At 44.2% G+C, this 15,668-nt stretch overlaps 1 protein-coding gene across 6 annotated transcripts in view; it reads left to right on the plus strand.

Annotated features, from left to right (window-relative positions):
- The window catches only part of spag17 (sperm associated antigen 17), a 194,506-nt gene that overhangs the window by 135,504 nt on the left and 43,334 nt on the right, over positions 1-15,668 (plus strand). For all 6 annotated transcript variants that reach the window (XM_067992977.1, XM_067992976.1, XM_067992978.1 and 3 more), the window contains 5 exons: positions 966-1,093; positions 5,368-5,498; positions 8,600-8,733; positions 11,127-11,300; positions 15,490-15,603. In XM_067992977.1, the coding sequence (XP_067849078.1) occupies positions 966-1,093; positions 5,368-5,498; positions 8,600-8,733; positions 11,127-11,300; positions 15,490-15,603 (681 nt within the window). The remainder of the gene's footprint in view (positions 1-965; positions 1,094-5,367; positions 5,499-8,599; positions 8,734-11,126; positions 11,301-15,489; positions 15,604-15,668) is intronic.

The raw sequence follows: 15,668 nt of genomic DNA on the forward strand, positions 1-15,668 counted from the left end.
AACAGCATTGTGAGAATACCTCCACCACATGGACTGCAGTGGTTCAAGAAGAAGGCCCACCATAACCTCCTTAAGGACAACTAGGGATGGGCAATAAAATGGCAGACTTGCCAGCGATGCCCATATCCTGAGAGTAGAAAAAAATTGAAAACAGCCAGGAATTAATGAAAGCATTATCTAGAATTTCTTTGGTAGAAAAGTAGATCATGGTGAAAGCAGGCAATATTGCAGCAATTCTTGTAATGGAATGAATGTAGACGATGAAGCTGAGCTCAGGGTTGAGCAGCACACCTTCTGACAGTCTGAGGTGGCAGTCAGGGAAGTTGATAGAGTCATGGCCAGAGACACACAAGGAAGATTTTAGTGCTGCCAACAATAAACTGAACAAAACTTTGGCTCACCCTGGTCTAGCTCTTCGGAGGTGTAATCAAAAAATAGACACCGATCCAAAGAAGGAATTATTAGGAGGGGTGACCAATACCTTGGACCAAGAGGTGAGTTCTAAAGAGGATCCTGGAGGTGGAGAGGTTTAGGGAGGGAATTCCAGAGCATTGCGCCTGTATAGCTGAAGGCACAGCCATCAAACGTTGGGGCATAGGGCTGGAGAAATGAGTGAGGCCATGAAGAGATTTAAACATAAGGATACGAATTTTAAACTTGAGGCATTGGGGGAACCAGGAGCCAACGCAGGTCAGTGAGGACAGGGATAACGGATGATCAGGACTTGCTTCAGGATCGGATATAGGCAGAGAAGGTTAAGAGGAGATTTCATTGAGGTTTTTAAGATTACGAAGGGTTCTGATACATGAATAGCCTTAATTTGTTACCTTTAGTAAACATATATATTAAATTTCAATTATATAATCAAGGTGTTAAGACTTATCAGTAACAGCGACAAATCTTCATGCAGTATAGCACTGGGACTTTACAAGGATATTTCAAGTTTGTTTATTTTTATACACTAGGTAATGGTGGATGGGAATACATTTGCTGACATTCACAATGACAGTCAGGAGGGAGAGAAAGAAGATACTTTACTCCAAGGCCACATGGTTGAACATGAACCCATCACTTATAACAAACATGCCCCAAGGTTTGTTACCAATTTACAAAAGTTCACAAAAATGCACATTAAACAAATCAGTCAGTGCTTATTAGAAAAATCTCCACACAAAAGATGAACAACTTATTAAATATCTGATTAGAGGAGCTGTTGTCTATGAAGGCCAACAGGTCAAAGTTGAATATTGGAGCTAAGGCCCAAATAGCTTTTTCTCATTCCAGCTTTTCTTATGTTCAGTAGTCTGCAGATCAAGTCTGAGTTGGGTCTGTCAAAAGTGACTGAGTTAGCTGACACTGAACTACCAACTACATGTGTCATTTTGCATTGCATCCACTGCTTGGCCAGGTTATTAAAGGTGCAATACCACTTGCCTTGAAGATTGGTTAGTCCATTGTTAAACCCATGTTAGATCCAATTTGGTGCTGTTTCCAATTTTTATGAGGAAATTTGGACTGTAACTGGCTGATTATCTTTCATTTAAAGCTGTACTCCTCCACGAATGTAAATATAGAATGCAGAACTAATTAAAAGTCACAGTAAAAATCTTTGGATTTGATGGAATGTTGGTGCTTAATCTGAATGAGGCTTTTTGATCAGCTAATCTGGATGTTTCTTTTGATTATTTTTGTGAAGTTATAAACCCTGCTATTTTCTTGCAATTTCCTTGCTCTTCCAGGCCAAGCACCACCAGTGAATAAGCAGTAAGAGGCAATCTACTTCCGGGCCTGTACCAATGCTGCTTGCCAGCTGTTAAAAATATCTGATAAGCCAGGGATGACTGTTCCTTCCATTTTGGCACGTCCCCACAGCTGCATGAATGAGATTTACATTTCAACGATATTGAGATTGAACATGTGACTCCGCTGTCGTAACAATTCATTTGTAAACAATTTTACAACACCAAGTTACAGTCCAACAATTTTATTTGAAATTCACAAGCTTTCGGAGGCTTCCTCCTTCCTCAGGTGAATGTTGTGGAAATGAAATCCTCGAACCCTTCGCATTTATAAATCACAGAACAATACCTGGTGATTACCGATAGTCTTTCCAACTGCCCGTTGCCAAGGCAATCACAGTGTGCAGACAGAGAGGTGTTACCTACAAGGCCACCGAATATACAAACAACCAAAAAAAAACCAAAGAGAGAGAGAGACAGAAACATAGAAACATCCGGAAGGAAGAGAAAGACAGCAAATGACCCGTTATATTAAAAACAGATAACATTTGTTCACTGGTGGGGTTACGTGTAGCGTAACATGAACCCAAGATCCCGGTTGAGGCCGTCCTCATGGGTGCGGAACTTGGCTATCAATTTCTGCTCGACGATTTTGCATTGTCGTGTGTCTCGAAGGCCGCCTTGAAATATGCTTACCCGAAGGTCGGTGGCTGAATGTCCTTGACTGCTGAAGTGTTCCCCGACTGGGAGGGAACCCTCCTGTCTGGCGATTGTTGCGCGGTGTCTGTTCATCCGTTGTCGCAGCGTCTGCATGGTCTCGCCAATGTACCATGCTCTGGGGCATCCTTTCCTGCAACGTATGAGGTAGACAACGTTGGCCGAGTCACAGGAGTATGAACCATGCACCTGGTGGGTGGTGTCTTCTCGTGTGATGGTGGTATCTGTGTCGATGATCTGGCATGTCTTGCAGAGATTACCGTGGCAGGGTTGTGTGGTGTCATGGACGCTGTTCTCCTGAAAGCTGGGTAATTTGCTGCGAACGATGGTCTGTTTGAGGTTGGGTGGCTGTTTAAAGGCGAGTAGTGGAGGTGTGGGGATGGCCATAGCGAGGTGTTCGTCGTCATTGATGACATGTTGAAGGCTGCGGAGAACATGGCGTAGTTTCTCCGCTCCGGGGAAGTACTGGACGACGAAGGTACTCTGTTGGTTGCGTCCCGTGTTAGTCTTCTGAGGAGGTCTATGCAATTTTTTGCTGTGGCCCGTCGGAACTGTCGATCGATGAGTCGAGCGTCATATCCCGTTCTTACTAGGGCGTCTTTCAGCGTCTGTAGGTGTCCATTGCGTTCCTCCTCGTCTGAGCAGACCCTGTGTATTCGCAGGGCCTGTCCATAGGGGATGGCCTCTTTGACGTGGTTAGGGTGGAAGCTGGAAAAGTGGAACATCGTGAGGTTGTCCGTGGGCTTGCGGTAGAGTGAAGTGCTGAGGTGCCCGTCTTTGATGGAGATTCGTGTGTCCAAGAAAGAAACTGATTCTGAGGAGTCGTCCATGGTGAGCTTGATGGTGGGATGGAACTTGTTGATGTTATCGTGTAGTCTCTTTAGTGATTCTTCGCCGTGGGTCCATAGAAAGAAAATATCGTCTGTGTATCTGGTGTATAGTGTTGGTTGGAGGTCCTGTGCAGTGAAGAAGTCGTGCTCGAACTTGTGCATGAAAATGTTGGCGTATTGGGGTGCGAATTTGGTCCCCATGGCTGTTCCGTGTGTTTGGGTAAAGAACTGGTTATCGAAGGTGAAGACATTGTGATCCAGGATGAAGCGGATGAGTTGTAGGATGGCGACTGGAGATTGGCTGTTGTTGGTGTTCAGTATTGATGCTGTCGCAGCGATGCCGTCATCGTGGGGGATATTCTTTACCCAAACACACGGAACAGCCATGGGGACCAAATTCGCACCCCAATACGCCAACATTTTCATGCACAAGTTCGAGCACGACTTCTTCACTGCACAGGACCTCCAACCAACACTATACACCGGACACATCAACGACATTTTCTTTCTATGGACCCACGGCGAGGAATCACTAAAGAGACTACACGATAACATCAACAAGTTCCATCCCACCATCAAACTCACCATGGACTACTCCTCAGAATCAGTTTCTTTCTTGGACACACGAATCTCCATCAAAGAGGGGCACCTCAGCACCTCACTCTACCGCAAGCCCACGGACAACCTCACGATGCTCCACTTTTCCAGCTTCCACCCTAACCACGTCAAAGAGGCCATCCCCTATGGACAGGCCCTACGAATACACAGGGTCTGCTCAGACGAGGAGGAACGCGATGGACACCTACAGACGCTGAAAGACACCCTAGTAAGAACGGGATATGACGCTCGACTCATCGATCGACAGTTCCGGCGGGCCACAGCGAAAAATCGCATAGACCTCCTCAGAAGACTAACACGGAACGCAACCAACAGAGTACCCTTCGTCGTCCAGTACTTCCCCGGAGCGGAGAAACTACGCCATGTTCTCTGCAGCCTTCAACATGTCATCAATGACGACGAACACCTCGCTATGGCCATCCCCACACCTCCACTACTCGCCTTTAAACAGCCACCCAACCTCAAACAGACCATCGTTCGCAGCAAATTACCCAGCTTTCAGGAGAACAGCGTCCACGACACCACACAACCCTGCCACGGTAACCTCTGCAAGACATGCCAGATCATCGACACAGATACCACCATCACACGAGAAGACACCACCCACCAGGTGCATGGTTCATACTCCTGTGACTCGGCCAACGTTGTCTACCTCATACGTTGCAGGAAAGGATGCCCAGAGCATGGTACATTGGCGAGACCATGCAGACGCTGCGACAACGGATGAACGGACACCGCGCAACAATCGCCAGACAGGAGGGTTCCCTCCCAGTCTGGGAACACTTCAGCAGTCAAGGACATTCAGCCACCAACCTTCGGGTAAGCATACTCCAAGGTGGCCTTCGAGACACACAACAACACAAAATCGTCGAGCAGAAATTGATAGCCAAGTTCCGCACCCATGAGGACGGCCTCAACCGGGATCTTGGGTTCATGTCACGCTACACGTAACCCCACCAGCGAACAAATGTTATCTGTTTTTAATATAACGGGTCATTTGCTGTCTTTCTCTTCCTTCCGGATGTTTCTATGTTTCTGCGCCTCTCTTTTTTTTGGTTGTTTGTATATTCGGTGGCCTTGTAGGTAACACCTCTCTGTCTGCACACTGTGATTGCCTTGGCAACGGGCAGTTGGAAAGACTATCTATAATCACCAGGTATTGTTCTGTGATTTATAAATGCGAAGGGTTCGAGGATTTCATTTCCACAACATTCACCTGAGGAAGGAGGAAGCCTCCGACAGGTTGTGAATTTCAAATAAAATTGTTGGACTATAACTTGGTGTTGTAAAATTGTTTACAATTGTCAACCCCAGTCCATCACCGGCATCTCCACATCGTAACAATTCATATCAGTGTACCACTGATCTGCGACATTACACCACCAGGAGTTTTAGGTACTGTGCTTCAAGTACCCAGTGACATGCTTATGAATGATGTAACATTGATTTGTTTTACCTGACAGATTTTTTATTCTGCATGCCGATGGCTCAGGGACTGAACTACTCCGATCTAGTGATGTAGAAGAATACCTATATCGAGCATACTCCAATCCAGCTACTGCAGTTCTGAAGGAACAACTACCAGAATTTCCAGGTCAGGATGCAGAAATGCAGTTGGGTGACAGCTGAAATGATGTGCAGTTGATCTGAAACACATCTACAATAATGAAATACCTTCATGATTTACATAATAGTAATTTTGACTGCAACATCTTTTGGTATTTTGATTTCACCTTCCATGCATGTAGGAGATGCTTCTACAGGTTTCTGCTGATTTGTGAATTCTATTCTTGCTACAATAACACTTCAGCATAATTTTATACATTTCCTTAGATTCGTTAAGATGTTTTTTCCTCTCCATTTTTTGCCTTCCCTCCACTGTATACCTTCCCCACGTTTATAATTCATTACATTGTTCTTGACCAATCTAGAGTAACTTAGTGAGTTTCATGACATAAGTGTTAAGTCACAAAACTTACGCTAAGTGTACAAAATGCATACTTCTCCATTAAATCATTTTCTGCCAACTGGCAAAGGTAACAGCCTACTAGAACCATGGAAGTTTACAGCACAAACGGAGGCCTCCCTCCATAACTCTGTATCTTCAGTTTCAAATTTTTTCCAATTTTTACTTGAGATGCAATGGTTTCTGCCTCAACCACTCCCTGTGGCAAAGCATTCCATGCTCCAACAACCCTCTGTGTAAGGAAATTTCTCCTAATCTCTCTCCTCACTCTCGGATAATTTTAAATTGATAACACCTTGTCACCGATTCCCCAGCTAGGGGAAATAATCCTTCTCTAGTCACTGTATCAGAACCCTTCAGAATCTTAAAAACCTAAATGAAATCTCCTCTTAACCTTCTCTGGTCCAGTGGAAATAGTCTTTGTATCTCAAGTGTCTCCTCATAACTACAGTTTCTATCCTTGACATCATCCTGATGAATCTACACTGATCTATCTACTATATGATTTTGATGTCCCTCATATAATGGGGCATCAAAATTGCACTTAGTACTCCAACTGTAACCTAACCAATGTTATGTACAAACTCATCATTACTACTTAACTTTTGTGCTCTATACCCAAAACCCAAAATGCTGTTGGCATTTTATGTACCTGCACTCAGGGAACCATGTACTTGTATCCCAAGGTCCCTGTTCATTCAGACCCTTCAGCATGTCTCCATTGAATGCATACCCTCATTTCTTGTTTTTCCTCTCATAATATATTACTTTATACTTGTGCACATTAAATTGCATCTGCCACTAACTTGGCTGCAGCAGACCCCACCTGGGAAGCAGTAGGGACCAGTCAATGCTTCCACCTCCACAGAAGTACAGACTAGTTTCCTGAGACTGTTGGGCACAGAATAGTAATCTGCATATTAATTTACAGACCACGGTGGTCGGGATGCAAGTTGATGCATTTTAGTACTTTCAGGATCTGCTAGCTGCCATTAGACCAGCTAGCATGCAGGGGCACAGATGCAGAGCCCAGTGGAATAACTTCAGCTAGTCAACTTGCCTGAAGCTGCCAACTCTCAGGATAGCGCACATGCCAGGCCTCCAGGTTTCCCCCTCAGAGCACCACACTAGCAGCACATAGGTTGTAACACCAGGCTGCCAAGGCACAAGCTCCAGAGTTGCAGCCTGCCGTGACTCCCACCCTGAATCAAGCTGCCACAAAAGGAGGGCCCCCTCAATCCTATGACCCTTTTGTAGCACAAGAGCAGCCAATCACCTCTCGCGATACTAGGCCTTAGGTTGCACCTAGGAGAAAAACAAAAATTGGAGAAAGAAAGGCACGTTTAGCCAACCTGGGAAAGCATGGTATAAGGACAGAATAGGTTTGCTTGTATTCGCTTTGAAGTTTGTTGTGTTAAAATAGAATGTACATTTATATTGTGCTTTGTTATTCATGGCGACTAGTGTTGACCAGGGAAGGGTGCACTTGGTTTGTTCTAACTTATTCAATCAGGTAGTTATTGGCATAGTCATGTAGGGGCAAAGAAATATGATGTGTTATCATGTTCTAGAATTGGCACCGGATTGAAGGATTGGTCCTTTATTTTAAGGTGGAAGAAAAGGAATTAAGGCAGTGGTGACAAAGGTTGACTGTGTTAAACAGAAGAGATGACTTTGTTGATCAACTGTGCTCTTATGCCCATTGCAGCAGTCACTGAGACGTCCTCTGAGATAGAGTCATCCTGATCCTCTCCTCCATGTACTTCAACCTCCAAAGCAACAGTGGAAACCTCCCCATTAATCTTCACATTCAGGCCTTTTGTATTACCAGTTTGTGCATGACATACCAGGCCACAACAATGTGGGACACACGAGCTGGAGCATACCGCAAAGCCCCTCCCAACCTGTCAAGGCAGTGAAAGTGTTGCTTTAAGACCCCAATAGTCCACTCGATAACCACTTTAGTAGAGGCGTATGCCTCAATGTAGTGCTCTTCTGCTGCTGTATGGGCAACTCTTATTGGGAGCAGGGGTAGGCCATGTCACCCACAAGCCATCCGTTGACATGATTTTCAGGGAGGGCAGAATTCTGAAGGAAAAATGTATCGTGACAACTTCCAGCAAATCTTGTATTGTTGTACAGGATCCTTTGCATATTGTCACACACAATCTGTACATTCAGGGAGTGGAAGCCCTTCCCATTGAGGAAGTTGAAGGGTAGGCTGTAGGAGGTCACAAAGCAGTGTACGTGCCATCTATTACGCCTGGATCTTAGGAAAGCCAGCAACCCCATTAAACTGGATGACGCTATCTCGCTGCTGCCTTTCTGTGATGTCAAAGTTGATGAATTACCTTGGTCTCTTGTAAAGTGTGTCATTTTAAGTCTCAGTGGAATGGATGGAGTCCTTCATAGCAATTTAAAAACTGGCAGAATCAGTGCGTTCCTATGGAAACAAACCTTCTGTTTGTCATTTCCAGGTTGACATTGACAATAGTTGCAGGGAACTAAATAGCTGAGACCATCATACTCTCTTACTCTAAATGAGAATTTGATGGGAGAATGTAATTTTCTAAGTTTAAAAAAAAAATTATGTTTTGGTGTCCACAAAGTAATTTGAATGTAATGTAGAGTTTTATATTAAAAGTATTTAAAGAATACACCTCACTTAACAGAATTGTTTTGTTATAATTTTTTTGACTTTAAGCTTTCTCCATCTCTATTTCAAACAGGTGTCCTGGGTATCACTTTTCTCCAGCCTTCCACCGAAGACATTGGATCACGCTGGTTAATTAAAAAGGAAGCAGCTAACATTATCCCCCCGAACCTTCAATCAAGAAAGTGGGACACATTTCCTCAAGTAGAGGTACCTCTAATCCTTTCAAGGAATATATTAGTTGGTGGCAAGGGAAGGATTGAGTTGTTGTTTGTCATTCTTGTTCATTATTCCTGGTTATAGAGTTATTAGTACTTCAGTAATTTTTAAGAAACTTCATGTGCTAAAAATTGTATCGACATATTTGTTTCTGTAACATCCTGTGTACAGCACAAAATCTATGATACTGTAATTCCTTTTTTAATATGGTTCCATGCCCTTGCCGACTTCTGTATTTATGAAACTATTATGAATGACCAGTGTATTGACAATTATATAAATTAACATGTAAAATCTGTTCTCACAGATGGCTTAATGGATAAATGCATTGTATGATGTGATGCACGAGGATTTTTTGTATTGGTTTTGTGCCATTGCTAGTGCTGCTAGGGAGGACCCTAGGCAAGACAGAGGGTCAGAGGGATCTTGGTGTGCAAGTTCACAGATCCCTGAAGGCGGCGGAACAGGTCGATAAGGTGGTAAAGAAGGCATATGGGATACTTGCCTTTATTAGCCGAGGCATAGAATATAAGAGCAAGGAGGTTATGATGGAGCTGTATAAAACACTGGTTAGGCCACAGCTGGAGTACTGTGTGCAGTTCTGGTCGCCACACTACAGGAAGGATGTGATCGCTTTGGAGAGGGTGCAGAGGAGATTCACCAGGATGTTACCAGGGCTGGAGCGCTTCAGCTATGAAGAGAGACTGGGAAGATTGGGTTTGTTTTCCTTGGAGCAGAGGAGGCTGAGGGGGGACATGATTGAGGTGTACAAAATTATGAGGGGCACAGATAGGATGGATACTAAGGAGCTTTTTCCCTTCGTTGAGGGTTCTATAACAAGGGGACATAGATTCAAGGTAAAAGGCGGGAGGTTTAGAGGGGATTTGAGAAAGAACTTTTTCACCCAGAGGGTGGTTGGAGTCTGGAACTCACTGCCTGAAAGGGTTGTGGAGGCAGGAACCCTCACAACATTCAAGAAGCATTTGGATGAGCACTTGAAATGCCATAGCATACAAGGCTACGGACCAAATGCTGGAATATGGGATTAGAGTAGACAGGGCTGATGGCCGGCGCGGACACGATGGGCCGAAGGGCCTCTATCCGTGCTGTATAACTCTATGACTCTATGACTCTAATTCCAGGCCTGTGCTGTGTTAGCTGATCTCAGCCATGGCAACAGTGTTCTCAGCTAGCAAGTAGTTCTTATTCCTCATTATTATCAAAAGACTCCTGCTGCAAATGTATATGTATCAATGGATGGGTCCAGACAAAATCAGGCTAGGGTGTGACAGCTCATCTAGTCATGTAACCTGCTGACATTCGCAGTTCTGGCTCATATACAAGCCCTGGCCTTTTGGGTAAGATATTGTCAGGTGGCCAGCATCTGTGGAATTATACCTGAGCAAGAGTTACTAGGGTCAATTTTTACTCCCGGGCGGGAAAATGGCCTAGCGAATGCCAGGCCCGTCCAGGAACAGCAGCAGGGATGCTCGGCCGATTTTAATGGCCAAGCCTCATTAACATGTCGCTTGCCAACTTCCTGATCTTGGAGGTCAACAGGAAGTGGCTGTTTGGCTGTTAAAATCGGGCGGCTCGGACGTCATTCCTGGGGACCTAAGAGAATAGCCCCCGGCACAAGACAAGTGCATCAGAGGGCTCATGGAGAGGAATCGCAGTTGGAGGAGGGGGGAGAGCCTCGGAAGGAGAGGCCCAAGGTTTCGTTTTGGGGCCCAGAGGAGCACTCCTGCTCCTCCTGGCCCAAAAGGAAACCTTTAAAAAATTAAAAATTTTCTCTTACCTGGGCCTCTTCTGGCCTTGGACCTGGATCCTGACAACTTTGACCTGGTGGAGAAGCCAACACTGGTACTCAGATTTCAGGTAAAAATAGCAGTCGAGCCTCGATGATGTCATCAAAGCCTGATCTGTATATTTAAAGAAGAACTCTGACAGCTTTGGGTGGGTGTCCTTGCCACCTGCAATTTAAAATTGTTTTCGGCTAGATCGAAGTGGGGAAATCCCTCGCTCCATTTTAATTGCAACCCCCCCCCCATCCCCAACATGGTTTCTGCTGGGCAGGGGTTGTTAAAATTGACCCCACTATTTCCAGGAAGGGAGAAAAAAATGATTGAGGGTAAAAATATTCTGACCTGAATGCAGAAAGCAATGTAATTCTGAGCTTTGTGAAGTTTTCCACATTTTTAATGTGGAGATTTTTTTAACACACTTTAAAAGGTGCAGGAAATATCTCAAATCTAAATTTGTTATTTACCATTGATTGCTGTTGTGTTGGGTGTAGAGGTTACAGCTGCAGAAATCTTTACTTGTCTGATATTTGTCTAATACAAAAAAAACCTGATTTCCCTTTTTGTTTCTTATGTTTTCAGTGCAAGACACCAGGGCCTCCTTTTGGCACACACCTCTCCGATCTGAACTCTCAGCAAGCAGACTGTTCATCTCCTACTGTCTTAAAGTGTCCCTCTGTTCTAGAAGTCCATCAGCTCTTTCAATATGAGCCTATAAACACAGAAATGCGGCAGAAAATGCAGAGTTGTCTTAAGGTATTTCATTCAAACTTTTTGGAGGGCATGGCAGAAACTATATGCTGAACAAAATAACACACTTAATAATCTGACCAGAATTTCTGCTCAGTTTTAGCCAGGGTTAAAAAGGAGTGTGTGGAGTCAAAGATTTCTATTATCTTTCCCAAAAGTTCACAAACTGCATATATAATGGGATTGCTGCATTTACCTTTGTATCTTCTTATGAGGAAATGTTCTATAAGCTCTTAGGTTTTCCTCAGTTTATGCAGATAATGTATAATAATCTATTGTTTATGTATCTAAAAGAGTATACCCCTGGCACTCTTTTATTTCACTTAGTTCTTCACAGTCTGTCAATTCACTCATTGAATTTTTTTAATATCCTATAGAGGACTCAATTAGAATCATAGAATCATAGAAGTTTACAACATGGAAACAGGCCCTTCGGCCCAACATGTCCATGTCGCCCAGTTTATACCACTAAGCTAGTCCCAATTGCCTGCACTTGCCAGCAATTAGAAAACATTTCTAAAAGATCATGGCCCAGGACAGATTTTGGGCGAAATCTTCCATGGAATGGAACTTCTGTTTGGTCCACAGCTGTGCCTCTGGCACGAGCCCACTTCCTGAGGTTGGGACAATTGAGTATTTTAGGCACGGGCTTGGACTGACATAGGTTCCATTTGCAGTGCAGCTGGATTCCACCTCGGGTGAAGGAGAAGAAAATTGCTGCAGCATAAGAGGGCCAGCCATACCAGTGGAAGGTTTAAAAAAACAAAATAAAAATAATGCCAGGTTTTGGAATAACTTAAGATCAACACCACAAGAACAAAGAGGGAGATTGGGAGAGTTGTTTTATGCAGAGAGTTGTTAGGTCATGGAATGCCCTGCCAGATACAATATTGGAAGCAGAATCCATAATAGCTTTTAAAAGGGAAGTGGATAAATATTTGTAAAAGAAAAGCTTAAAAAGGTATGGAGAAAGGACAGGGGAATTGGATTAAGTAGATAGCTCCTTCAGAGAGCCAACACGGGCACGATGGCCTTTTCTGTGGTGTAAAATTCCACAATTCTGTGATTTGGAGCTCAATCACTAGGGGAGGGCAAGAAATAGCATTCTAGTGCTGAAGCTCAAAGGACAGATGCATTATCATTCTTGCCGAAAACAAAGTTCAAAGAAAATGTCCAGCAGGTCTGCAGGAGGGCAGAGACCCACCCCCCCCCACCCCCCCCAGGTTCATAGATGCAGCAGTAAAAATGCTGTTGCAGGAAGGCAGGCCGAAGAAGCGAGGATCACTTTGGCATGGAGTATTTCAGTGCCTCAAGAAGAGCTGCCCAGGAGGAGTAGAAGGAGATGTCCAGATAGTCAGTGACAACTCAACCACCCAAATTAGTGCAGAAAGAAGAAGTCTAATAACCTTAGTGACTCTGGCAAAGTAAGAGGCCACACCTTCTACAATGCACAATACTCATTCTGCCACGTACACTAATCTCTCCCTTACACTGTATTAAAGTACTTTAATTACTTACAATCATTGCTCATGAGATAGGACAATGCTTTTGCCACTCCTACCCTTCATTTCTAAAAGCCTCGCATGGACAGAAGGGAGTGAAGTTCTGCTCTGGGCTCATTGATGGCAGTAACGCATTTGCTTTCGTACATTTTGTGCTAATGACACACTGACAATACTTACACAGGTTTTCTGCTGTCCCCTCATTTATATAGTACTTGTGCACTCTCAGCGTGATTTGGGCCCTGCACTAGGACATACAGATTCAGGAGGAGGAAATTTCCTGGGCAGGAACATGAATGTGTAGGCGCTGTTCCTTAAAGTGACATCTGCACTTTCTGTTGACTGCAAATTGTTGAATTCTGCTTTTTCTTGTCTGTATTATGCTGAGAGGAGCCAGGGGTCTGCCAAATCGTAACAGGGGGCTGATGCTAAGGAGATGCATTATGTTTGGGTGTGAGGGTCACCCTCCTCAGCAAACTGAGTCAGGATTGCCTGGAAAAAGATGGTCGAGTAGGTCAATGCAGTGCCCTCATTAAAAAGACGATCCCTCTTTCGATGGCTGTGTTGTGCAGCATGCAGCAAACCACGGCAATCGAGAAACTTTGACAGGCTATTACTGCAGGACACCCCCTGCCCCGGGGCAAGGCAAGCACTGTTTGAGGCTATCAGCTATGGCTGTGGCTATGTGGCAGCACTCTCGCCTCTGAGTCAGAAGGTTGTGGGTTCAAGTTCCACTCCAGAGACTTGAACACAAAATCCAGGCTGACACTCCATTGAAGTACTGAGGGAGTGCTGCACTGTCAAAGGTGCCGTCTTTCAGATGAGACATTAAACCAGGGCCCTGACTGCCCTCTCGGGTAGACATAAAAGATCCCATGGCACTATTTCAAAGAAGAGCAGGGGAGTTCTCCCCAGTGTCCTGGACAATATTTATCCCTCAACCAACAGCATTAAAACAGGTTATCTGGTGACTATCTGCTGTTTGTGGGAGCTTGCTGTGCACAAATTGGCTGCCACATTTCCTACATTACAACAGTGACTAAACTTCAAAAGTACTTCATTGGCTGTAAAGCGCTTTGGGACGCCCTGAGGCCGTGAAAGGCACTATATGAATGTAAGTCTTTTTTTTTATCTATAATGTTTTCTATAATTGCCCTGGTGGGGCATGAGCTTTGCAATAAATTCAGGCTCAGCTGCGGTGTTATGGATACTGCAACAGCAGATAGTCTTGATCCCCAAGAAGCCAACCCTTTACTTGCTGGGAATCAAAAACAGGTAGTATGGTTGACTGATGGAAAATAAAATCGTCATGAGTGCTGCCTGAGAATTTGGCTGTCAATTGCACATTGCAGTGCCAATGGTCACCCACCAGCTGCACGTTAATGGCTTTTTGATTCATGAAGGCAACACTCCTGCAAGGAGAAACGTTAATGGCTATATGCATCCCATCATTGATCCCCTACGCTTTGGGGAGTTCTGCAATCCAGAAGAATTCTCAGGCTTGGATTGGTACTTCCCTGGATCTCAGGGGAACTTTATTTAGCTGCTCGCTTTTCTGAATAAGCCATCAGCACTAGGTGAATGCACAGATGTCCTTCAGATTGACTAATATTGAAGATATCACCAGTTGCCTCTTGGAATGACCTCAAGACAAAAAAAGTTCAATGCAGTGGTCACCTTGACTGCAACAAGTATGTGCTTGTCCTGATTTGTAGCAGAAGGTCCTTCTCCAACAAGGTGCAGAGCTTTTGAACCACCTCCTTGCTGAACCAACGCCATCAAAGGCACTATTCCTTGGGGCCGATAGATCTAGCAAAGTGGATAATGGCAGGTAGGTGCCCTTCTTCACCTCTGTGTCAGCCGTAGCTCAGTTGGTAGCACTCTTGCCTCTGAGTCAGAAAGTCGTGGGTTGCTGTTTGTGGGACCTTGCTGTGCACAAATTGGCTGCCGCATTTCCTACATTGCAACAGTGACTACACTTCAAAAGTCTCTGGCTGTGAAGCGTTTTGAGATGTCCTGAGGATGTGAAAGGTGCTATATAAATGCAAGTCTTTCTTTCTGAAGACTGACTACCCTGGCATCCAGAATTGCTTCATGGTCATCCTCCTCTTCCTCCAAATAAGTTAAGTGTAAAGGAATCCTAGACAGTACTTCCACTCTGCTGATGGGGATAGTGGGTTTCTACTAGTTTCCAGCTGTTTTCCAAAATTTTGCCACACAATGCAACATTAAGGTTTGTAAATTTCTCCTACACTGTGAGCCAATAACAAAATTACAACAGTGTCCAAACATGCAGCCTGACACTTTAAATTAATGCAGCAGCCAAAATACAGAGCACTTACAAATAGTGCCAGGGGACAGCCTGCACCTGACCTGCAATCAATGGAAGTGAAGGAAAGCTTGTCACAGGCATTGATAGTATCCATTTAAATCTCACTGAAGCACATTGAAACACCAATGGCCCAAACCCCAAGGGGAAGTTGACATGTATTTTTCTTCTGTCCCAAAAATATGTGCAACTGGTGCCAAAACCGGAGGAAAATCAGCATTATGATATACTAGATTCTTAATGATTTTAAGGTTACTAGCTTGTTTTCAGTCTGAGGTATTAAATTACACACATCAAAGAATCATTACGTTGTAGACAAGCTTTAAATTTTCTGATGTTTGGAGTAATATTTCTTTAATTGTAGGAGTACATAGAACTCATTCTGCAGAAGGAGCAAGAGCTAAATGAAATGATACTTAAGGAGCCACGTGATGAAGAAGAGCTTGTCCATGCTGCTGAACTGCTCAAACTGGTTCTGGTAAGAAACAACTGTTGTAGTTAGCACTGCCACTTGACTGGTTCAACCAACTGGAATTAGCTGCT

This window comes from Heptranchias perlo, chromosome 11 (genome assembly GCF_035084215.1).
Source record: "Heptranchias perlo isolate sHepPer1 chromosome 11, sHepPer1.hap1, whole genome shotgun sequence".
Lineage (NCBI taxonomy): Eukaryota > Metazoa > Chordata > Chondrichthyes > Hexanchiformes > Hexanchidae > Heptranchias > Heptranchias perlo.